The 26,372-nt window shown below is 32.1% G+C and overlaps 1 protein-coding gene across 1 annotated transcript in view; it reads right to left on the bottom strand.

The window, feature by feature from the left end:
- The window catches only part of LOC118186863 (disintegrin and metalloproteinase domain-containing protein 10-like), a 218,651-nt gene that overhangs the window by 65,405 nt on the left and 126,874 nt on the right, over positions 1–26,372 (bottom strand). The window contains exon 4 of the mRNA XM_085815947.1: positions 18,158–19,216. Coding sequence (XP_085672073.1) covers positions 18,158–19,216 — 1,059 coding nt within the window. The remainder of the gene's footprint in view (positions 1–18,157; positions 19,217–26,372) is intronic.

Genomic DNA, 26,372 nt, shown 5'->3' with positions numbered 1-26,372 from the left:
TCACGCAAAAACATCGTTAAATTGCATTCGATAGAGGTCAAAACGGAAATTTTCGTTGAAATAGGATACCTGAAATTTTTCGCGATTACTATACTTCCTTTCTACTTCGTACAAGGAAGTAAAAAGAAGTAATTTTGTTTAAGTTATAATTTTTAAAGAACTTTTAAATTGAATAACTATGGTGTCTTAAGAATCGAAAACTTCATTCATTCGTAGATGAATCTCAGAATGGTAGGCAAATATACATGTATGGTAAATATAAAATGAAAATGCAATAAAAATGACTGTAATAACAGTAATTAAAAAACTATTTTATTCACCAGAAGTATTGTCCTCTTTGCTTTTACTAGATTACTGAATTACCAAACTTTGAAGTAAATCAAAAGGGCTCTCAGGTTAATATTCTCAGATCTTTATGCCAAACTTTAACCTGTTTTAATTTATTTATGAACTGAGTATTGGCACAGATCTAGTTACTTAGGATACAATCGACACGAATCTTAGAATGCGTCTCAGGGGTACGACTCAGCTGGACAATTGTAAGACAATGTTTACTGCACTGTTATTCTAGTTGATTTCCCCTGATACCCGAGCGACAGTAAAGGATTTACTTGTAAGCTTTCAACGTAAAAGGTAATATCTAATTAGGATTATTAATTTCGAGAGAGAATAATAAGCAGACAGAACTTTTGTATGACTGATATGTTACTTTAATAAACATACGAATTTATTGAGAATTATAGTTCCTTAATAAATCTTGTCTTTGGCATTTCAATAAAATATTTAAGTTGTAATATTATACCAAACAGAACCTCCTTCTTCAACTGCGAATGCGAAATTAAAGGAAGAGCAAATGTGCTCATGCGAGAACATAAAAATATTTTTGAGGAACTTTTGGTAAAATAATACAAATCCAAAATGATAAATATATACAGCCATTAGGTTTATCGATGCAGAAGACGTGGAAAATGTGCAATGCCCCTGTCGGGTTTTGAACTCCTTACCTCCCGAATAAGTGTCGAGCGTGCTGCAAGTTACACCACGAAGCTATGCGGACAGGAGGGAAAAATTTTCCATATATACTTCCCATTTTACAAGGCAACTAGAGGTGAGGGGCTCTATCGCCAAATCCTCTTGATGACAAAGATGACAAATTACCGTCCACCGCCTTTTTTTTTTTTTTTTTTTTAAATCTAATTTCGGGAGCCACTGTAGAGTCATTAGGTCTATCGATGCGGGAGACGCGAGAAAAATGCGCAATGCCCTCTCTGGAATTCGAACTCCGAACTTCCGAATGCGCGTCGAGCGTGCTTTTAGTTACAAAACGAAGGCAACTGGAAAGGAGGGCGAATATAATATACCTTATAAGTAATTTAGGAGCTATACTTAGAATCTTGAAAGAACTTGAAAACTTAATATCTTCTCGTTCTTAATTTCTTCTGCTCAAAAGGTTTTTCCAATTTCCCCCCACCCCTTCAGAAGAAGAGCGATTGTGTTTAATCATCCTTTAGATCGATACAGTTTTATTTAAAATCTACGCAAAATGAAAGCTACTTTTTTGCTTAATTTGAAATTTTATTTTAGTGTATTTCTTTTCCAATCTAAACTTCATTCCTAGTTGCTTCTCGTCTATTCAACCACCAAAAGATGGCCTCAACTTTCTAGCATTTGCCCAGAAAGTTCTGCATTCTTATCTAAACACTAAATTTCCTTCTTCTTTCTCCCTCCCGACTGAAAGGTGCTATTCGAACTTTATTGCTCTGCGTTTATTTCTATTGTTTTTTTTTTTTTTTTTTTTTGTTTGTTTGTTTTAGAATGTAAGTTATTTGGAGTGCTCGTTGCATTATTATCCAACACAGAGGACTCAAAACAAAACGTCCGGGGTTGCATGCAGTTCCCGAAGCAAGCTTTTGCAGCTCACGAATATATTTCAATTATGCATTTGTTGCAAAGTTTTCTATATTTTAATTATCTGAAGAACCAGTTTACATAATCACTAAAAACGAACGTGATTAACGCATCACAAAATGTACAAAGTGAGCTTATTAATTCCGATATAAATCTTATGCTGAGATTTGAAGATACAGTTTTGATTAACTTTAATACTAGTTGTCGAAAGATGGGTAATTTCAGTGATGAACTTTTGCACTAAGAAAAAATCTCTTTGCTTATGAATCCATTTACATGCGAACAGCTTTTTTTCACAGTTGAAAGTTAATAAGAAAAGACCATAACTGACCGTTACGCATTCATAATCCACGATGTAGCTAATTTGCACTAATTCTTTCCAAGCTTTATTAGAATCGAAACATCAAAATCAAAGTGAAAGCGTCCGGTTAAAAAATAAATCAGTTAATAATTACTTGCATACATATACATGTACTTTTCTTTGTGCGTCAAAAACACTTAATAAAAGAAACAGACTAGGCTGTCATTATTCACTCTCAGGTTTTGCCCCATCTGGAAAATTTTCTCTACTTATGAAGTTTCACAATTTGTTTCTTTTTAGTTTAATTTAAAGTAAGTTATTTAACGATTAATTAAACACATTAGAATTATCTGGAATAAATGTGAGTCAGAAAATTTAATGTTTAATTGTCATTATGTTTGAATTACAAAGCGTAATCAACAAAAATGTCTTGCTGGTACCAAACTTTAGATTTAAGGTGGAAAATGATTTAAGGTGAGTTAAATTTGAATATCTTTCTTTCCGTTTCCCGTAAGGTTTTACTTTTGGGCCCTCCAACAGGGTTCCCTTCAAAACTGTATTTTCTAGAGAAGGTTTCTATAGACTATTGCATAATTTATTGCCACCAATAATTTTATTTCAAAAACAAAGATTGTAAGCATTTATGCAATATATTCTGTATATCATATACAATTAAATCAGACACTGTTTCTCCTTCTTTATCTGCTTTTTCCATATTTACATTTTCAGTTTGTAGAGACATTAGGTATTTTTGGAAGCAGGCAAGATGAAAAATGAGCAACGCCTCCGCCGGAAATCGAACCACGGACCTCTGGAATACGCGCCCAGCGTGCAGATCATCACACCACGAAGGCATGTCAAGAAGGCGGGAGAAATACCTTATAAGTTAATGAATGTTTTTCCCCAATAACTCTTTTTATATTTACGAACTGTATTCCACTAACTTTTGCTCTCTCTTTGTTCATTAAAACTGAAAATTTTCTGCCGTATTTCTGGAATTTTGTTTACTAAATTTACTATCTTTTCGTGATAAAAGGACGCTTTGACTGAAAACATGCACAGTCTATAGTGAGCAAAGACACTACGTGGCCAAAAACTACATCGACTAGAAATTAACAATGGATAAATACACTTGTATGGTCATATAAATAATGACATATGATTATTTTTGCCCATAATCCAGGTTATATATTGCAAAAATATTCTACGTACAAAAAAAATTGTTCATAGATATAGCATACACACTCATTTACTTGAAAAATATGTGTAATGAAAAGACTTTTGAATTCTATATTTGCAATCAGTCTAACCAGGAAATATTAGATAAAGTAGAAAGCCTATTGTTTGCCAAAAAATATAGTTCTATAGTTTCTACTGTTGGTATTTTGGAAATCATGCAATGAATTATGAATATTGTCGAGAAAAAACAACTGAGCAAAAAAAAATCTTAAGAACAAAATCTGATTTCTAAATTCCTGTTTAAAACTGAGAAAGTGTATCTGTTAATCTTGTGATGAAATGGATAGAGATTCCGTTTCCGACATATTTCGAGAACCAGACAATTTTATTTCAAAGCCAAGTTGTCATGCCCTTCGTGATTGACAGCATTGAAGCACTGTTTCGTTGAAAAATTACTTATTATCCCAAAAGGCCAATTTGCCCAGAAGGGCTATTAATTTCGTTTTGGCATGTTGCGTTGATGCATTATAAACGGCGAATCACTTTTGAAATTGTTGCCACCAAATATTGGAGTCCTGTATTATATTTAAAGAAATTAAATAATGAAGAATATGCATAAATTTATGTATATTTCTCGCATTGTGAAAAAACAACGGTACCTAGAGCCATTAAATTTTGAATAACATACGTCTCCACCCGAATATGGGCACCTGGAAGCCCGAATTTCGATTTTCTTTTATTATCGGTTTCATATTTTGTAAAGCATTTATGAGTTTTTGATTAAGAAACTCAACGATTTCGAAGCGAATAATGACAACACTGTAGAGAAAATAAAACATTTTTATCTCCAGCGCGCGAGACTGTGTATCAGAAATTCTAAATATATGCTCATTTTAAGATTAATTTGCGATATTGTTGTTGAACTGAATTTTATGGTTCGAGTGCGAAGAACATGATATTTAATAAATAATGGTAACGCATAAAACGTTAAAAGAACACCCTTTTGGGCGTAATGTAAAATATGAAAGTTTTCAATTTTTTTTATTTATTTATTTATTTTTCATTCTTATTTCTAGAGTTTATTCTGTTTTCGTTAGTAACATGCTTTCTTAGTCCTTTTAATAAATAAATTAGAAGAACTTTAAGAGGAGCGCTCCTCTTAAAGTTCTTCTAATTTATTTTATATTTATTATTTACTTCAATAAAGGTCTCCAAATTAAAAGTAGTGGTACTACGAGTTCTTGGAATCTACTAGTAATGCTATTAATGCTAGGGAAAATAACACTTCATTTCTGTCATCTTTTGAAATAGCACGCTATACTGCACAATACAAGAAGCGCATTTCTTCATTTCTCGCTCCTTGTTCAAAATTTTCCATACATATTAAAGTGTTAATCTTCGCTCATTACAATATGTGCTGACGCTTGCATATTCGAAAACTTTTCCTCCGACGTCACTTGAATTCTCCAACCTCCAGAACTGTCAAATCTAGGACATAATACTAGTTGTCGACTTCGTCAACTGGATGTAGATTGTGTAGAAATCGCTGGGCATATTCCTCAAAAATGCTTTAAAATTGCAATACATTCGCGAAAAATTACTATCGCCTCAAAATATTGATCGGATGCCCAGCAGGCATTGTGAAGATTTGAGATGTTTTGCATATCCAGTACTATAACAGCTGTACTTTATTAATGTTGTACGTAAAATACAAGTGCTGTACTTAAAATAAATGTCATAAATTAGCGACACTTTAGCACAACATACAACATTTTTCGTACTTCAGCCAAAGAATCTCTAAGGAATCTCCTTGGAGATTCTTTGCTTCAGCACAGCTAGCTAACAGTGCCCTTGATATTGCAAGGCTACACGATCGGTTTTCAAGCTTTCAGGAACAACTTTTGGAAGCTCTTCTGTTTATTACCATTCAAGCTTAAGCGCAGAGGCGATGAAGAAGGCATATAGATTAACCACTTCACTGTTTTCCGCAAGATAGACTCGCCGATTTGAAAAGCATCTTTAGACTTCAGCAACGGCACGCATTTATCGGGGTTAAGCGTAGCCTGGATCGTTATCCCCGAGAGAAACTCGCCGCTTCATGTTTTGCAGTCGCCCATAATGCAGTGAAAATGAAAAGAGGTGATTAATGGTTTAATTTGCTATGATATCTTCACAGCTGAGTTACATCAGGATTATAGAAAGGAAAGTTCATTTATAAAGACGGGAAATAAGAAAGCACTTCCGGCCCCCCTTTCAGCTGGCACTGCAATGAAATTACTGTTTATTTGAAAACGTGCCTTCGTTATTTTTCAGATAAAAGACTAGGGAACACATACCAATCTTTCTCCGCTTATCGAGACGATATTCAACATCCTTGAGTGTGACTAGTAGATAGGTTTCTAAATAGGTATTCACAGCTGGTGAAACGAAGAAAGAAACAATTCTATAAGGCCAATTTCGGACTCTTTGGAGTGAAAAAAAAAAAAAAGAATCAAATATCTGAGTTAGAGGTTACCATTCCAAAGCTAAAGAGAAATTTTGAAATCGCATGGTATTTATTCACAACATATGACAGAAATATCAACAAAAATGTGATAAAGTTTTTTTTTATAAGCAAACTTATGTCAAAGCAATGTATCTACGTACGATGACTTAACGTATATCTGGTAATTTTTACGGTCTATTGCAATACTGGCTGTCGACTCATAGTAAAAAAATCCTGTTCAAAGTAATCATTGCCGATGTTTTTATCTCGCATAGTGGCAGAATTGAATAATTTCAGCTAATTCTCCGCCAAGGATAATTGCAATTATTATAATCAGATTAGGCATATGTATATTATTAGAGACAGATTTAACCTGTGTAGTCTGGAACCGCTCGTTCTCAATAAAATGGAGACTACAGACTTTCTTAAGGACACTAAATATTAGCTTAATTAGAAAGCACAAATTTCAATAAACATTCACATCCCCTTCTAAATTATTTTTCAATTATAATTTCCTTAAAATATATCCTCTTTATAAGAACAATGCAGTTTAGAAATAAATAAAAGCGTAACTTACTCAAATAAAATAGAGATCTGTCAACACAATATTTCAAATCAAAACCTCATTACATAGACCAAAAAGAAAAAAAAAAAAAAAAAAAGGTAGACTACACATATACTCCATAAAAAGATATTGCGCAGTTCTATGAAATTGCATGAAATAAATTAGCAGAAAAATGATAAATAATATCATACTTTTGGAAATTTTAGATTGATGAAGTTTTCTATCGTTTCGCAAATTTTAGGTTACAGATTAATAGTAAAGAAATTAGGTATTTAGAGTTATGTGAAATAACTTGCAGAAACTAAACGTTTCAGAGAATGACATAAAAAGAACTTGGATCTATAACTCTCAAAGTAACATACATAATATTTAGCATTATAAAATTTCGTAGTTGAGTTTATGATTTATATATGATTAAATATTTTAAATTTATAGCACAATTCAACATTAGCGATACGAGAAAATTTTTATTTTCAATCTTTTAAAAAATTTAAACAAACCTGTTAACAAATTTTCATTCCGTTTGCACATTTTGTTCAAAAATTTCATCAAAACGAATACTATATTCTCAAATTTGAATGCTATACAAATTCGAATTAATAATTTAAAAGAATAATTTAATAAAAAAATTCATTTTTTTATTAAATTAAATGGTTTTTATGATTTCTGAAATTAAACCACCGTCAAATTAAGGATCAATTTTTAACTATCGTTCTATTTTACTTTATACATTTTCTGCGTCTGAAAACAATTTAAAAAATAAGTCTCAAAATTAAATAAAATTTTATTATCTAGTTTTACGATTTCAATTATTCTTTTTCCCTTCCTCATGATAAACCAAAAAAAAACTTTCATCGTTCTTAAAATGTTAGTAGTTATGATGTTAGAACATTAATTAAAAAAAGAATTAGTTGCATATTTGCGGGAAAAACGTTTAATTATATAAAAATACCGCACTTCTTGCCAGCTATTTCTTAATATGAAATCCATAAAATTCATTATCTAAAAACTCAACCTAAGAATGTTTGGGAGTTACTAATTTACATCATTGCCCTAGTAATTAGGTTTTTTTATTAGCATATCGCTAAGGTATGACATTTACTTTATTGCATTTATGTCTTTTCTGTTTAAATCGTGACGAAAACGTAGTTGTTAGGCATAATTTGGGTACAAGGCGAAAAAAAAGCACAATTTTTTCATTCGGATTTGAAAAGAATAAACAAATTTAGTTTTATCTAACGAGATAATTTTTCACTTTATTCTCAAGGAATTTCGAATTTTTTTAGTGATAATTATTGCCTTTGAAAATTACTTAACTATTTTTTATTAGATATTCAACTTTTATTAAAGTAATATAAATTGTAGTGACTTTTAATATCAATTTTTTTATCGAAATTTTGATCGATTTTTTGATTATGTTATAGTGTCGGAAAGTTCTACAGTTTTCAGTATAAAAACTAGTCCTTCACCACCACTGTTAATTTAAATTAAAAATATTTTACATTTGACCATAAAACTTCAGCATTCATTAAGAAGAGAAGATAATTCTTCCTTTACAATTTAGTAATTTGATTCTAATGCAATATAAGTTAACATTTTGGGAAGGAACGAAGAAAAATAATGCATTTCTTAACATCCTGCATTTTAAAGTTATGAGATGATTATACGGAACTACCCCATTCGCCCGTGAGTGCTCTTGGGGAGTAATCGGTAACAGATCCAGCTAGCAAATGGAAATTCCTGGTTCGAATCTTAGCGAAGGCACAGCTATTTTTCTGATATTTCTCACGGGGGAAAAAAAAAAAAAAAAAAAAAAAAAAAACTACTAACGGACGTCATAACATAAGGCTTTAAATTATACAATAAGTTTTTCGGTAGTTTTTCAATTAATTCCATGAAAATGTTTTGGATGCAAAGAATTACGTCCCCAATTTACGCTTGTTTTATTCTTTTCAAATCTATGAACTTTCTTATCTCTGTTTATCAGCTTAGTGATTTATCCTTTTTTTTTTTTTTTTTTTTGTCAAAACAAGAGTTTTCACTTGAAAACTTTTGTTCAAATTTGAATTTGACTTCTACTTTGCGTTACATAGCCACAATTGGTGGTTGATACTGTCAAGCACAAGAAGTGTGTTTAGATTCAAGTTCTGTTTTAATAAAAAGATTGTTTTAAGCCTTTTCATGACCCTATGCACAGTGGTAAAACTGTTAGGAGTTTAATACTAGTTATGCTACCAAAAGAAAGTCAAACTCTTCAAAAAATTAACAATGAAGACGTGAAGAAGTTAAGAAAGAGTCATAAAAATGAGTTCTACAGTCAAAAGTCGTTAATCCGGACTCGTCGGGACTTCGGCGATTCCGGATTATCGATTTTTCCGGATTATAGATCATCAGTTTAAATCTGGTAAGATGGCATGCAGAAATTATAAAATTAAAAATATGAAACCGTAATTTATGAAATAAAGAAAATTATGATCTAAAGGGTATCAAAATTTACAAAAAAAAAAAAGCTTAATATTTATTTGTTTACTTTATTAAACATTTCTTTCAATGTAAATTGTTTAAGTTGCTTCGTTTTTTTATGTGATAATACATTCTCTTTAATTCTATAAACAGACATAATTTCTTGTTCAGTTACAAAGTTCCGCTGTTCAAGTCCTATAATTGCTGTTTCGAGAATACCGACTAATTTGTCAATCGAAATTTTTTCGTTTTCAATAACCTCTGTCACTTTCTTCGCTATCGGAAGCGAATTATAATGACGAGGAATTTGATTTAAATCATATCAAAGACGGAGTACATCGAGATGAAATACAACATTTAGTAAGGAATTTTAAGCCAAATAAAATAAAAACATCTGCCCTGAAGTTAAAGATAGTGCTGACAGATCAACTTCCAATTCATTGCACGCCGCGGCGTTAAAGATAAACAAAGTTTAGATAAACAAAGGATATGTCTTTATCCACTTTTTGTTTAATGAACTTCGAAAGATACTTTCGCTTTGTAGATCCTTTACATATTAATAAATATGTATCAGAAATTCTACTTGATATAATCGAAAGTTCAAGCTTACTTTTATAAAATTGCTCTAACAGTCTGCAAAAAATAATAAGCCGGATCCAATTCGAAGATTAAGGAACAACGCAATCTGCAACATTAACTGAAATAGATAATTAGATAATTTTAGCTTAGCTTATACTGTCCGTTATACATTACACGGGCACTCGTAAACGTATTTTGCGCACGCGCACAAGCATATTCACAGCCGTAAAGGTCTTACGCGCATGCGTCAACGCGACGCATGCGCAGAAAGTTTGTAGCTTTGAGGTCCGGATTATAGATCATTCCGGATTATGGGTGTCCGAATTAACGACTTTTGACTGTACATAGAAAAACTACAGCTTCAGAAGCGGCAACAAAAGGCAATTTTGGAGAAGAAAAAAAATGACCCTAGGTTTATGTGCGTAATAGTTATATGAGCGTAATATGTGCAAAATGGAACAAGACGCAAAATTTTCTCGTAAAGATAAAGCAGTAACAAGCTGCAGCATGAGCATTTTCAATAAAGATGACATGTTTTTCTTTAGACACATTTTTAAACATAGGATACAGCAAACACACATTGAGCAGATTTTGATGGAAATAGAGACCCAGTGAGTCTCAAGCAGAATCTAGTGAACCTTAGAGAAAAAGAAAAAGTAAAAGAAGATGCCTAGTTACCTAACGTTTTATGGAGAGGAATTTTGTATCCGAACAATAACATCTACCAGCATAAGTAGAAAATGCCTCATTTTTAACTTATCCATTTCATTTGTTCAATATTGTATTTATCTTTTTTTGTTTCTTATTTAATGACTTGAATTAGTTTTGTGTTACGAACGTTTGCACAGAATATTGAAGTAAACTTTAAATAAGCAATCAACATTGAATTAACAAATCCAGAAAAATCCAGAAACGAATTAATCAATTTTATATTAATTCCTACGAGAAAAATTATTTCGGATTACGAATATTTTGGTTCACGAACGGCTTCCAAGTACGAATTATAAATTCGCCAACCGAAATTTCACTGCATATTTCAAGCTTTTGAAAATAAATAATAACGGTAGTTTTGATGTGAAGTTTATTATAAAAACATACGCACATTATAAAAAATACTAAAGCATCATTAATTCTGCATAATTGATGATTTTATATCTCATTCTTTTAACTTATTTTCAGCAAATTCTAAGGGGATATATAAAAATGCAAAGCGTGAGAAATTACAAACAGGGTTTTAAAAAAAAATAAGACGAGTATTTCCAATATCTATAATAAATTGTATACTTTGTTTCTTGTCATATAAGCATCTCACAGTTATCCATAATCTTTTCACTGAATACTCGTACACGGCATAAATTTTTCTGGGTATTCAAAAGCATTGATTGCAAAGAGCAAAATAAATATAAAACGTCAGCAAAGAAATTATGGAAAACTTGAGAAAAAATTTGAAGGAACGAGACCATTATTAAAAGAAAACAAACTTTATAACTTTTCCAATCTCAACTGAAAAAAGAAGAATATGAAATAGAAACAAAACCTTTCCGATGCATTGATTGAAGAACATGTGGAATCATTACACGCTCAGCTACACACACGAAGAAACGAGCCTTTCCAAAATGAATGTTTTAAAATTTATCAAAATGTAGAGAGATAAAATGGAAACAAAATAAATAATAAAAAAATTTCCCTCGCAAATTTTTTTCCCTTCCCTTTTTATTTAAAACGTTTTTTTTTTTTTTTTTTTTTTTTTTTTTTTTCCCCATCGCTCTTATCAAGCAGACGAAAACACATCATTCTACCAGGTGCATCTCGGGATAGCATCGGAATTTTTATTACCAAGGTTTCACATAAAGTATTGAGATATTTTCTTTTTCAGGCCATCGAAAGAAAATCTTTAGTATAAAGCTGGATGGTCTTTCGATGAACACGCAGTTTTTCATACGCTATTTTATTTTTTAACGAGATATTTCTCTTGATATTTAATGGGAAAAGGAGTTTCGCATTCATGGCTATACAGAAGAGAGGGAAAAAAATAAAAGGGAAAAAATATATGAACGCATCGAAGGCAGCATAACCTATCAATGGTAACAGAGATGCGCAAAAAATATTTTAACAATTTTTACATAATATTTATTACATTTTCTTATTTAGAATGTGCCTAAAACTGAAGATTCTAGTTTTAGAAACGTCCTAAAAGTCCATTTTAGAATGAAACATTCCAGTGATAAAGTTACAAATGGTGCAATCATTTAATTGGATATGCTTAAATTTAGTATTAAAAGAAATATTATAATTCTATAAAAGTATCCTTATGCTTACCAAAGAAGGAGATAATACATGTTCCTAGAAAGTATTGAAAAGGCTATTATAGTATTACATAATTAAAAACATCGTGCTTCAAAAATGCGTATTTCTTTTCAAACTTAAGGACATAATAAAAGAAATTTCTAGAAAGCCGAAATAACTTTATTTCTGCACATTTTATTTGGAGTTTTGTAACTGGAATTAAATGGAAATAAATTATGCAAACTGTGCAGTGAAAAAGTGCTTCATACTAATTGCCTTTGAAATGCAGAATTCATTTTTAAACAAGATATTTTGCTGATAAAACTCTATTTAACCAATGCTCATCTTTTAATTTAACTAATTCATTCAGAAAAAAATTAAGGAGGTGCCCAATAACTTTTCTAAATGAAAACAGAAGTTATTCTAGTGCACTTAATATTTTCCTTCTCCTTCTTTTAATATATACAATGGCTACCAAAAGTGTGCGTACATGTACGAGTTTCAGTGAAATATTGCTTTAGTCTTTAATAAAAATTAATATTTGAGAATAAGAGTTTTTTGATGATATCTAGAAATTTCTCTTAGCAAAATTACATTAATTATGTTATGAACGTAGTAAAACTTTATTTATTTATTCATTTTAAAATTTTTTTTTTGGAAATCACTTCACAAGCTTCGTACGGTTTAAAGAAATCTGCGCATATTAATAAATACTATAGTATTTCTGTCAGTTAGTATTTTGTAGAATATCATGTAGCATTTGCGACAGCTTTCAAACATCTGGGTATAGAGTTCACCAGTTTTTTTCAGTTCACCATTCAATGTTCCTTCATTCTTCCATCATTACTTCGGTTTTTGTTTTTATGTGTGTCTTCGTACTCTAACCTCTAATTCTCTCCAAATGTCTTCTATTGGGCTTAAATATGGGGAATGAAGTGGCGTTTTCAGAGGGCTGTATGCCTGGGATCGTTATTCTGATAAAAAAAAAAAAAAAAAAAAAAGTTGTTTCCAGTACCCAAATTTTGGGCGGATAATATTAAGTTATTTTTTAAATAAACAGTATGGTTCATTATGCCATCAATAAATATTAAATTATTTAATCCTGATGCTGCACACAAAGACACCTCCCCAGTACTTTACCGTTCCAACCAAGGTCTTCGGATTAAGTTCCTCATTTTTTTTCTCCGTACAATTATACACCCATCGGAACCAAAAATGTTAAATTTACTTTCATCTTCAAACAACGTGATTCCAACACGCTTCGGGATTCTTTATTATCCATTTTGCGAAGAAAAGCATAAGCTTTTTATTTTTCGCACATAAAAAATTTTCTTCGTAATCCAGCTGATTTGAGTATTCGTCGAACAGTTCAGGTGAAAATGAAATAGAATATTTTTCAGTAAATTCTTTAGAAATCTTTACAACACTCAAACGTGTATTTTTCACAAATTTTCTAACTATAAATCTCTGGTCACGTTGAGCCCCGTCGAGCCCTGTTTGTTGGGCAACGTCTTCCTATTTTATTTTGGATCCGATTTTGTCACATACTGCACCATAGATTGGTATAAATTTACTAATTTACCGATATCCCGAATTGATTTGCCACCCTTATGATGAAAAGTCATCAATTTTTGAATGGAGGTCGTTGTTTCCTTATGACTAGGAGCTATTTTTAAATATTAAATAAAATTATAACGAAGTAAGTAAGCAATGAATAAAGCCAAAGGAATTTTTAAACGCCATCAGAATAGAAAACAAAAGTGGTAGACGATAATTTTATTTATGAAATTTTACAAAAATGTTTCGGTGTACGATCACTTTTGTGGCGTGTTTTATCTACGTTTTACATTTTCAATTTTTGAAAAAAAGAATAAGTCAGTATTTAAAAAAGAAAAGTTTGGTTTTATTTAAAATCACATGGATATGATATGAAAAAATCTGATGCGTACACCACATGACTTCCTTGTATTCGAATATTAAATTGGAATATTAAATTATACGCATTTTTTTCTTGCATTTCATTTAAACTTATTGGATTGAATTAAATCTACTTCCGACAACGCATAAACCACAATAGAATAAATGCATTCTTTAAGATTCACTCTAGTATTTGTTCACCATAGTGACACTCTGGCGCTAGATTCACTTAACAATATTAATAATTATATAACAGTTAACTTATATAATAATTATATAACGGAAACTAAGTTAACTGTTATATAATCCAAAAATTATATAACAGTTAACTTATATATTTCATTCATATTATAACTCATAATGCACAAAATTTATATCATGTAAAGAATGGAATTATCTAATCGTTGCCACATGTTCTATTCAAATACTATAATAAAGCTAGAATGATGTATAAAAGAAATTAAGCAAACAAAACAAAAAGAAACAGTTTTTCACAGAGGATTGAGTATTTCTCATTTAATTAATTCAGTTCTCACTTCGCGAGAAGGCAAAAATACATAAAAACTCAAAATATCTATATTAAAAATTACGAAGTAAACCTTAAACACTTATTTCCTCGAAAAAATTCCAGAAAGAATTAAGCATGATTTAATTGGCAATAATAAATGAACGCGTTATCTTTGTTGTTGCGAAGCTAAATTTCTCTAGATTGGCAACAAATCCACTAGTCTCCTGTTTCAAATGTAAACATCAATGGCCGCCATTAAAAAAAGGCTTAGCGGCAATTAAACAACTTTAAAATTGCTGATAATTCTAAAAATATTGCACACAGATTTACTAAAGGCATAAAATCCTTAACCGGAAGATAAAAACAACATCATTCAATCATTTTTAAAGCAAAAAAAATGTACAATTTACAAACATATAAGAGTAAAGAAACTGAGATCACTGAGCAGGGTAACAGAGTGGATATATATATAAATATATTTATATACGTTTGGTGCGGCCGATTGCAACCAAAATACGAGATGCACATCTACATGTTATAGCAGTTCTATATACAAAATTTCAACGCTCTGAGGCTACTCGTTTTTGAGTTATGCGGGATACGTACGTATGTACGCACGTACGTACATACGTTCGTACAGACGCCACGAAAAATTCTCTTCAGAATTAATTTTAAAGCAGTTTTATAATTTTTTTGAAGGAAAAGAGTATTTTATTCTGTCCTTACCTACAGATATCACGCAAAAACATCGTTAAATTGCATACGATAGCGGTCAAAATGGATATTTTCGTTGAAATATGCTGCCTGAAACTTTTCGCGATTACAGTACTTCCTTTTTACTTCGCACAAGGAAGTAAAAATATTGGGCTTAATATTCGAATTCAATTCCTGGTTATAATGTTTTTTTCTACAAATTCTTAAAGTGTACGAACACTTTTGAAAGCCGTATATTTGATATACCATCTATTTGTCTATTCATCTAGGAAAATAAACAAGAAAATTTAACATTACACAAAACCATCTTTTATCAAACAAAAGATTAAACCTTTAATTAAATATCAGCTGAAAAGTATATAATTTTTAATTCGGGAATCTAACAAAATATATTCTGTTTAACACATGTATACTGGAATGGGGACTGATAGTCACTAGAAACTTTCAAACGGATTTCACATCTCCGGAGACATAACATTTTATACATATTTTTGTTTCTTCCCTACCGAGATGAAATTGTACACTTCTAAAATGATATTTTAAATAAAACTACTTGAATAATCATTTGGCAAATAATCACTATACACGCATAAAAAAAAAAAAAAAAAAAAAAAAAAAAAAAAACAGTTCAGCTATTCCCACAAAATGCGTTCTCAAAACCCTCCAGCGACCAGAGCTGTGTGCATACGATTATTGGTGGGGTTAAAGCAACAAGAATCAGCATGATATTAAAGAATTCGCAGTACTAGTTTCGAAGTAAATATAGTACTAAATATAGAATCTTCTCCTTCAATTGCAGAAGTGTAAATGACGAAAGAAAAGCCTGTGGTAAGATAAGGTATGGCGGATGAGATTAAGATGGTGTAGGACAAAATAGACCGATTAAAAATAAACATGCGTGGAAAGAAACAAATTTTCTGGAAATATGTTTGTCCAATAATTTTGATAGTTATATTGGTGCTCTTCATAAAATGGTGTCTTAAACAAACTGAAATGCCTTCTTCGTAACAATAGTCAGGGAGATGTGACGCAAATGTTAAAAATATTCCGCAGCACAATTTCCTGTTAAAGTTTCAGTGGGAACTGACACAAGTTCGTGATGTAATCAAAAAGATGTGCGCTGACAAAGAGTTGTTGAAGAAAAAGGTATAGTTCCAGTTCTGTTCATTCTCCAAACAATTCGCGGATGATATGCTCTGCAGAAAAGCTTCTGTATTGGACAAGACTTTCGCTTTCATGACCTCAAGACAGGTTTCAGCTGATGAAAATCTACAGCACAACGGAAAGATTAAAGAGAAAATTTTTGAATTTCAAAGATAAATTTTTAATTCTTCTCGATTTCCTGAAAGGGGATGAAGAACCAACAACGGAATTCTCATCCAGTTCTGTGAAAGATTCTTCACAAACTGAAGAAAATATCATGAATATGGATAACCAAATGTTTAGGTATGGCGGATAAGAATCACAGGAAATAAGCCATATATTGATGAAAAATGAAAACAGCTATGAAATAGTTTACTTAAAGTAAAAAGAAATGAAAGATTTTTAAGAATGTGAGACGCCTTGAGAGAGTCTAACTCGCAAATGGAAGATTTACTGTAACGCATGGCTTTACTGGAAGGATCAATCCATACATATAAAACAGCTCAATTATCACACAAGAACAATGGTGTATAATAAAAAAAAAAAAAAAAAAAAAAACACCTAAAGTAAGAACTAGAATAAATGAACATGAGAACAAAAGTAAAAGGTTAAAAATTTAAGCAACAAAGATTGGTGGGAGGCAATGTTACTCGCGTCCGTGATATCCTTAATTCACACGTTCCTCCTGTGTGGTGCTTAATTAGCAACAACTACGGCTAGGGCGGCTTGGAGTAAAGCAAATGAAAGATTTTTTTTTTAATAATTTTGCCTGCAGAAAAAGGGAAAATGTGATTTTCTGACCAACAATATTAGGCAATACGTGCTTTTTTTTTTTTTTTTTTTTTCTATATGTACTTCGTTTTTTCTAACATATCTCTTATAGCACAATGACGGAGAATCCTGTGCAGAGCCGATTTGGAGAACAAGATTGATTAATCAAGAACTAAATTGTTCAAAAGCATTTTCTATTCACAAAGGCTTTTCACCTAACATTATTAACCCAGCGGTTAAAAAATTCCCACCTCAACACATCAAAAGGCAACTTCTCGTTTTAGGAGAGTATAAGAATTCTGTTGCCATTCCTTTCTTTCCATCGATTAGCTGTAAAATTGTACGTATTTTACAGAATTCAACTTTCGAGTCGTCTTCTCGTCTGCCAATAAAATTTATATTTATATTTATATTATTATTTTAAAGCTTCATATTTAAGGACTCATTCCGATCATAAACTCCTGGAGTTATACAGGATTCCTTGCTAATATAGTTTAATTTACATTGGTCGAACTAAGAAAACCTTAAAATTACATGCTAAGGAGCATGAGGTACACGTTAGGAAAAAAGAAACATACAAATCCTCTCTTGCCCAACCCTGTTGGTCAGAGAAATCACATTTCCCATTTTTCTGCAGGCAAAATTATTAAAAAAAAAAAAAAAAAAAAAAAAAAAAAAAACATCTTCCGTTGGCGAAATTAGATTTTCTCGTAGGTTTCACATTCATAAAAATCTTTCAGTTCTAGTTAACGCTTCTAATTTCATTCCATCTTTATCCTCAGCTTTTAAGTAAATTATTTCCTAGTAGTTTTCATTTTTAATCAACAGATGGTTTCCTTCCTCTGATTCTTATCGCCTTATCTTATTGATGCTTTCTCTTTCACCAATTGCTCTTTTGGAGTTAACGAAGAAGGTCCTGTAGTTAAACCTTCGAAACTAGTTCTGCAAATTTATGGATATTACTCTAATTCTTTTTTCTTTAACTCTTCCAATAATCGTTATTCGGAGTGTTCTTTTAACTGAAATCAGTAAACATACATTTAAGAAACATGCAACAATCTATAAAATTGTTGCCACAAGTTATGAGATGTGAATAAACATGTGTCCAAATAACTGAGTCAGCGTATTTTCAGGAAAAGTTCTGAAAAAACGTTAAGGACGTTTGGAAATTATAATCGAAAAAACAGTCCTCTTCGCCGACATTTCGAGAAAATGAATTTTAAGTCAAAAACTCAATTACTTAAAGGCTTTATGAAAATTTTTATCCCAACTAACTTCTTGTACATAAAAGACACTTGTTTAAAACTAATGAAAAATGTTAACGGAAGTAGTACTTACCAGTTGTCCTATATATGCTATTCACTCGTTGAACATGTCTCGTCATAGCATCGATACATGCTTCTTCACTTCCCATTCTTTGATAAAAAAGATGGTCTGCTTGGAGATAGAGCAGACAGGTGCTCTTCCTACGGTCAACAGCAACATGCCTTTGTCCTCGATCTTCTGACCACTGCGTTCGTTGTATGGATCGTACACCATATGGTTCTGAACTCCCAGTCCTTCCATCTTCAGTGTAATGCAAAGCATCCAGCTCTCGCCAATATGGTACATTGCGCTTGTCTTCTACAGACAGCTCAGGTTCAGATGGCACACTTGCCGTTTCTGCAACGGTCTCTGTAGGAGTGACACTCAGATTGAAAAACGTGGCATGGTCATAATCCGCAGTCATTGTCGAAATAGACGTTATTTCCGTAAGATCTGCTCTCTGGCTGATGTCCCAAGGGAAGGTTGATGATGATTCTGCGTTCAAGTAAGATGATGATGAGTTGTCATTGTTGGCACTTGAGTTGTACACTGAATTATGGAAAGATTTATGAGATAACCAGGATTTCAAATTTTCTTTGGAGCTTTTAGACATAATTGAATTATGGTGCATAGAATCATACACATCGTTTTCTATATTCTGAAAGGCATGTTGAGAGGTAATTTTTAAATGGTTTCTATTATGATGTTTACTATGCCGTCTACTCTTAGAATTCTTTCGTAATTTGTTTTTCCAGTACAATTTTTTTACATGGTATTTATTTACAGAATATTCTGTGGATTTTAGAAGTTCTTGTTCTACGAGATTCAACTGAGCATTATCGGATTTTCTCAAACTAGAAACAAATTTAGAACGTTTACGATGTCGAATTTTTCCTACAGAAGGCATACATGTCCTATTCGTTTCGGGAAAATGCACATCGGACAGTTTGTAAACCACTGAATGAAAATGTTGGAGCGGAGAAAAATAGTTTTTGGCTGGCTCGACGTAATATTCTTCATCATCAATTCGTATAGTGCCATCAAAAAGACCGGAATCAAGTAGAACTCCATGCACTGATGAATTTTCTTCGCCTAGAATGAATAAATATACTTATTATTTGTCAGATAGTTTTACACACAATTTCATATAGGTAAGAAATCATGGCATAATCATCACTACAATTATGCATTACCAATTTATTGACCAGATTTTTATTCACAATGCCCAATGTTATATGCTTTTGTAATACCGAAATTTGCACATCGTTCCCTTCTCTCAAAAATAAAAATGTGCAATAATTAATTATAAATATTCCAACCGTATATAATTATCATAATTTAATTTATATATGAGTTTCTGAATAGAGCCGTTGGCTGCAACTAGGAATAAACCAATGAATTTCGTGATGCGATTCAAAATTCAAATGGTATGTACATATACTTATATTCTAAAAAGATCATTTTAAAATTTATATAATCATGCCATAAATCCTTAATAATTTTTGACAAAATAAATGAAAATTACATGGCAGGATGACATTATATAAAAAAAAAATTTTTCTTTTCTGATTAAAAAAGAATAAAATCCTGTTTGTAAGCAAAAATACCGTGAGAAGTTACTCAAAATAAAGCTCATGTAGTTTTTTCGCATTGTTATATTGTAATGCACCTTTCTTTATCATTTACATAAATTCTTTTGATCGTTATTCGTAAAATTAAAACTTAATTTAATTCATCATTTAGAACAGGGATTCCCAACCCTTTTCTTGCACCGATCCCTTTAAAAAGAATGTTTTTCTTCATCGACCCCCTTTCCTTTTCCTCTGTAATATATATCACACTACATAGCCATATTATGAATAATTTTAAAGATAACAGTTATACCAAGAATATGAACAAGTTTCGAAAAAAACGTTATTAGATTTAAGTTTTATTGCTTTGTGTATTATTATTTAAAATTTTACGAAAAACGAAATAGAAACCTCGAAAATTCAAGTTTCATAAACAAGTTTTCAGAAAAAAATAAAATAAAATAAATCACAGGTTCTAATTAAACAAAAGTTCGATTTTTACTAATGTTATAGCTGCGTTTGATGTATTGATACATTTCTTTCTTTCTTTCTTTACTTTCTTATACGTAGTAAAGGAAGTATTGTAATCACGAAATATTTCGGGTATCATATTTCTACGAAAATATCTATTTTGACTGCTGTCGAAACGATTTGAGCGATGTTTTTGCGTGACATCTGTACGTACAGACATAGTAGAGGATTCTTTTTTTTTTTTTTTTTTTTTTTTTTTTTTCTTGGTAAGATGGATTCAGAAAAGATTTTCTCCGGTGACGTCTCTTCGTACCTATGTATGCATCTTGCATCATTCAAAAACAGTAGCCTTAGAACACTGAAATTTTGTATCGCAGACTACTATAGCATGCAATTGTGCACCTCCCTTTTTGATTGCACTGTATTAGACCGCTAGGTGAACTCAGTTTTTTTTATTCTTATATGTTGGTAAATTGTGCATTTTTTGCTTTAAAAGTGATTCAATTATGTTGTTCTTATGTTCTGGTTTTAATTAATCTGCATGCAATAGTTGTAGAATTATCAAAAATTTAAAAGTTGTTTAAGAGCTACTAAGCCTAACGTAGCCGGCATTTGTTTACATCTGAAATTCTTTAGTAGAATAGTGAATTAAATCAGTTTCTGCACCTTTAGTGTCTTTTTGCCGAGTGGGACCAAAAGTAAACTTTCAGTTTTGCTCACTGAAAAATCTGCCTTCTTGCCCACTAGCCCAATGGCTTATTTTCGCGTAGAAACTAATTTTAATTGTAATTAAAAAAAACTATTTTAACTGTATTTGGTGTTTTATGTTTTCTTTATTTTACAATTTTTAATAAAGATATTTTGAGTTTTTAATGTATTTTAGCCTTGCCGCGAAGTGAGAACTGAATTAATTGAATGAGAAATATATCTCTAATGAAATTCGAGGAAGTAAGTTTAAATGAAATGCAGGAAAAATGTATATAATATAATAGGCCGTACAAGGAAGTCATGGGATGTCCATATCAGATTTTTTTTAAATATATGGAATAAAATTGCTTAATTTAATATTAATATTAGTACAAAAATGTTCAACCTGTTTCTTGCTTTCCGTAGTAAATTATTGACTTGACTAAAGCTTGCCTCCACTAAATAAGAGGGAAAAGTCAATAATAGTGTTCAGTAGCAACTTTTATTTTGGGATATTTTGCTTGGATGACTTCTAAATTCAAAAACATAGCATATCTATATGCCTTTCAATAAGACTCGGGCTTGAACATTTTCTTTCAACGAAATCATCTCTTCTTGCATTGTCTCAAGATCAAAGACATTCACATTCAATAGATCTATGAGATATACTGACGCATTCAAATTTTTAATGCCTTCGAAGCAAACATTAAAACTTCTGATAAATTTTGGAAGTGGCTTGTGTATAAAAAAATATCTCTTAAGGAAATATTGTCCTTTTCAATAACCGACATTAGCATTACGTTATCAAAGTAATGGAATTCTTTTCGATCCAGTGTATAGGGTCCTAATTGTATAGAAATTAAATCAAAGTCCTTCTGACATTATTAGGTTGACAAGCGAGTTTTTGCTCTGTCTAAAAATAAGACAAAGAGTCCTACCAAAGAGACATTTTAACTCTTTGTCTACAAAGAGACAAAGAGTTAAAATAAACTGAACAGAAAGCAAAACATAGCCATATGCGTATTAAAAATAAGTATTTGATTTTAAAAATAAGTTGAAATTTCAGATTCACTCTAACATTGTCAGAGACTATACAAATTGGTCTACTTACGCTGGATGAATATTTTAATGGCGCGTTTTATTACCGGCTAGCGAAATGGCTTAAGTCGGGATATTTACAGGTAGAGTTTGGCGATATAAAGTAAACTGCAGGCGACGCTGCCAAAAGTCCTATTACTAAAACATAACTTAAATACTCTGCTATCTAACTTGCATTCTGGTAAGGACTATGGAAAGGAGAATTTATAGTAAAATTTTAAATCATAATATATAATTGGTTAATTAACATAAAGTACTCTACAAGTGTCGATATAAACAAGCCAATTTTAGAATAAAAACCGCAGATAATAGCTCTAGTTTCAATGGGATTGATGTTTTTTTGTCTCTTCTTTGCAGTTTGCTTTGTGTGGCGTTGAACAATATAACAGGCCGTACAAGGAAATGTGGCGTTGAATATATATCAAAGACAATTAATTAAAAGTTATATATATATATTGTTACAGTTTTTCTTTTCTTCTGACACCAGTTGTTACGTTATTTTCTTCCTTCACGTTCGTAAGGGGTTCGTGTGGATTTGGGAGTGAATAACGACGACACTTGATGAAGTATCGAAACACACTTTATTGGCCAGTATTGTCAGGACAGCTCCAAAACACGTTTTACAGTCGTCGATGAACTACTATAAACAACACGCTGTCACGATCAGCGACACAGCCCTCAGGTTATCAGGCTATCACGGTGGAGACAGCTTCCTGCAAAGCACCCGACTCTGCTTGGTCGTTCTCGGAACTCCACGTACTCTCGAGACTCTCCATGCTACAATTCGCGATGCACTCGACGACACACGAGCACAGCTCCCGACTCTTCGGTTCAGTCGTTCCCGGAGCTCAACACCTCTCGACGATGCACTAACCGCGATACACTAACAGACTCCTTCGGTGCACTCGACGACTCGGCATTCGTTGCCCGGCTGTCAACTCGATCGACTCCGCAGGGATTGACTCGCTAGATGAGACACCAACTCGATACTGACTCTCTCGCACTCTATGCGAGGCACACACACTGTCTCGCCCTCTCGACGATGCACTCTCGCTGACTGCGGACCAGCAGGGTTTATACAGCTTTCGGCTTGTGTTCGAGAACATTCTGGGCTAAACTGGTAAGAGTTCGTTCCAGAAGGTTCTCCATCCGTCCATGGTATGTCGCCTACTGTCGCCAAATTGGCTATTTCTTGCCAAATGTGGCAACCCTGCCCTCCTTTGCTATTTTATGGCAAACCTAAAACTGCTTTTCGGGGAAGCAATCTTACCACGCCTGTACATTTCGAAACAATATGTATATATTATAATCAATGGATCTTCTTTACGCCGATTAAATGCTGGTGCATTTTCGGCTATCATCCCCTCGATCATCATTGACCCCCTTTAAAATTTCATAGACCTCCAGAGGGTCAATATTGACCATGTGGGAGTCCCCGATTTAGAACATACAAAATATTTGGTTTTTTAATTATGCTAAACAATCATGTTTTCTTATAGAACCGACTGCTTTACTTCGTATAGAACTGTAATCCGTAATCGCTAATGCCGTATCTAGGGTTATGAATTTCCCTAAATCCATCAATGCCTAGTAGAATATATGAATATTAGGTTTTTTTCAAGGAGTTATCACCCTTTCAGACCAATACATCACTCACTAAAATGCATTTGGAAGAAAGAAGAATGATAGATTGGAAAAGAAGACAATGGAAGAAGGTAATGAATCAAGTTGATAACGTCCTAACCAACATTCGCGTAATCTTCGAATATTTGAGTTATAAAGAATATTGGAAATCTGTAATGTGAACGTTCGTTTGTTCTTAACTAATCCAATAGTGGCGTTTAATTTCCGATCTTCTACTAATTGATTGCTTTCTAATTTCCGACTTCATAGCAACGCCCTGTTGTAAAAGTGGAAGAACTTTGATGCAAGTTGGCTACTGTTTGAAAAGGCAGAAGACTCAGACGTAAGATAATTTTCTGATTAAAAAAAAAAAGCAACTTGCTTAAAGTTGTGGGTACTTTTATGTCAGGGATAACTATCCAAATAGGATTTATTTTGATGCCTTAATTAGAAAAGCAAATTAAAATTCTGCATGCAAAGTAGTGTGCAAGGATGTAAACACCTTTATGGAGGTTACTTTTTACAAGTTAGAAACTGTTTTAAATGTGTGAGCATCCTTAGATGGGTTTCTGTCTTTCCGAAGAACAGTCAAGTTAATTAAAATGTCGACCCACTTCATTTTATATTACATTTGAAACCGATGTCTTCATAATGACTTCATAATTCAAGGATGTCTTCATAATGACGGGGCGCCATTATGAAGACATCTCCTAGCTCCGATGTACCTTCGGATTGTACATAATGTGACTACGCACGGCGATATTTCAAAACATTAGATCTGTCCAAAAGATAAAAAATGACAATAAATGGAGTAACCTTAGATGATATAATACATTAGAACGAAATTTTCACAGCTTTCGGTTTTGGTTTCCGTATTATGCAATGCGTCTGATCGCAGTCAATCGTCCGATTTCTTAAATTTGCTCAAATAACCAAATAACACAACCACTTTTCTTTGGCATGCACATTTTACCATTTCATAGATTACCTCGTCCAAATCGTGCATGATTATTTGTAATAGTCAATAATTAAACAGTAAACTGTGTCTCGTTAATAACACAACATAGTAATAATAGACATCATATGCAACTTTGCTGTTTAAAACACGTCACCACATTCTAATATGTAATTTTTATATGCAGAAGAAAGTGGCCCATATGAGGTTTTGGATATCTTTCACTATAATTAAAATTTACAAATACTAGTTTCCGCTACTTGCGAAGTCATTCAAATGTGTTCATACGTATAATATAGAAATCAGCTTTCAGAAACTAACGAATGGGACTCCAATTAACATGCAATCTAACCGTAAACGTTAACAAAAAGATCACTTACCAGTAAATGCACGGTTTGATTAGTTTATTTAATTACGGATACGTCCAAGATGTCTATTTGTCTAAGTGAAGGAATGCCTTTGTGTAGGGCTTTCTAAAAAAAACTGGCTCCATCCACGTTACAGATGGGAAAAACCACAAAAACACCCATACAGCCAGCCCGTTCTCGAGATTCAAACCCTGCTCGAACTACTAGTGTTTAGGCGACTTTACTGTTCGGCCACTGGTGATGATCATTTCAAATAGCTTACTAAGAGGTTGCCACAGCTCTCTTTCTAACTTATGAATTCGTTTTTTTCTTTTAAATTCAATCTAATTTGCATTCTGGTGATGGCTGACAGAAGATATAAAAAATACAGAAAAGAATTAGCAAGAAAATAACATACTAGATAAAATAAATCTTATAGGTTTATATCTAATGTGTTATTTGTCTTAAATTACAAATTAATTATGTTTAGGAAGTAAACCTAAAGTAAATAAATAAATAAAGGGGGAAAAGGGCTCACTACAATGTCATAAAAGATTGCTATTTTTATCACCTGAGGAAGTTTGTGAGCCATATTCAATACCGGATACGACTTACTTACTCGCAGACAACGACGACAGAAAAACTTGCCTTTTTAGCGACGAAGATAATTTTGAAAGCAATATGAGCCTCTGTCTTTTCATACAGCGTGTGAAGCTAAGTATTAGGCCTTTTGTATCTTCTAAAGCAGCTATAGCATCAAATATCATATATTTTCATTTAATTTTCTACTTGGAATTCATACGAGGACTAGCTGACTTTTATTATTTAGGCAGAAACGACATATAGTCTTTTCTGCCTATTCTTTATTGTTGCTGAATCTTGCAGTCAAAAGTATTTTATTGATCTGAGAAGTCAAATATCATAAGTAAATATAATATAGTGTTGCAAACGGTTGTTGAATTGTTCGTGTTCTGCTTTTTAAGTAGATGAAATAAGCTTTGTTATTCTTAAGAATCAACAAATATTTCGAAATCTTTGTTTATTTTGAAAGTTTAAGCTATTATGAAGTTTAACGCAATTTTTCTCGTGTTAGCATTTTTCGCTTGAAAGAAACCATGAGCATATTAATTTCACAGTTGCTATGGCAACCTAATAAGATATTTTAGTTTTCCTTTAAAAGAGCAATTCGCACAATGTAAGGAAAACAAGCTGCAGGGAATTTATCAAAAGGTCATGCAAACTGCGAATCGGTTGTAATATTTATTGCAATTACTGTTTTGTAATTCTTTTCACCTCTTTATCAGGCTAAAAATTATTTCTGGTTAGAATACACTTAATAATTTGCTTCGATAGTTTTATGTATGAGAAAAAAAAATTCTTTTAGCTGTGGGTATTAACCTCGATTTGGGCACTGAAGATAACACAAAGCAAATATCATTACCTAAGATTTAAATAATATTTAGGAATAGGTAATTTTCGTCTTTACGAAACAGATA

This window comes from Stegodyphus dumicola, chromosome 4, assembly GCF_044657685.1.
Source record: "Stegodyphus dumicola isolate Sdum_Otavi_A_Nest chromosome 4, ASM4465768v1".
Classification (NCBI taxonomy): domain Eukaryota; kingdom Metazoa; phylum Arthropoda; class Arachnida; order Araneae; family Eresidae; genus Stegodyphus; species Stegodyphus dumicola.
Note: the sequence above shows the minus strand (reverse complement) of the source record. Positions and strands in the feature narration are given on the sequence as shown.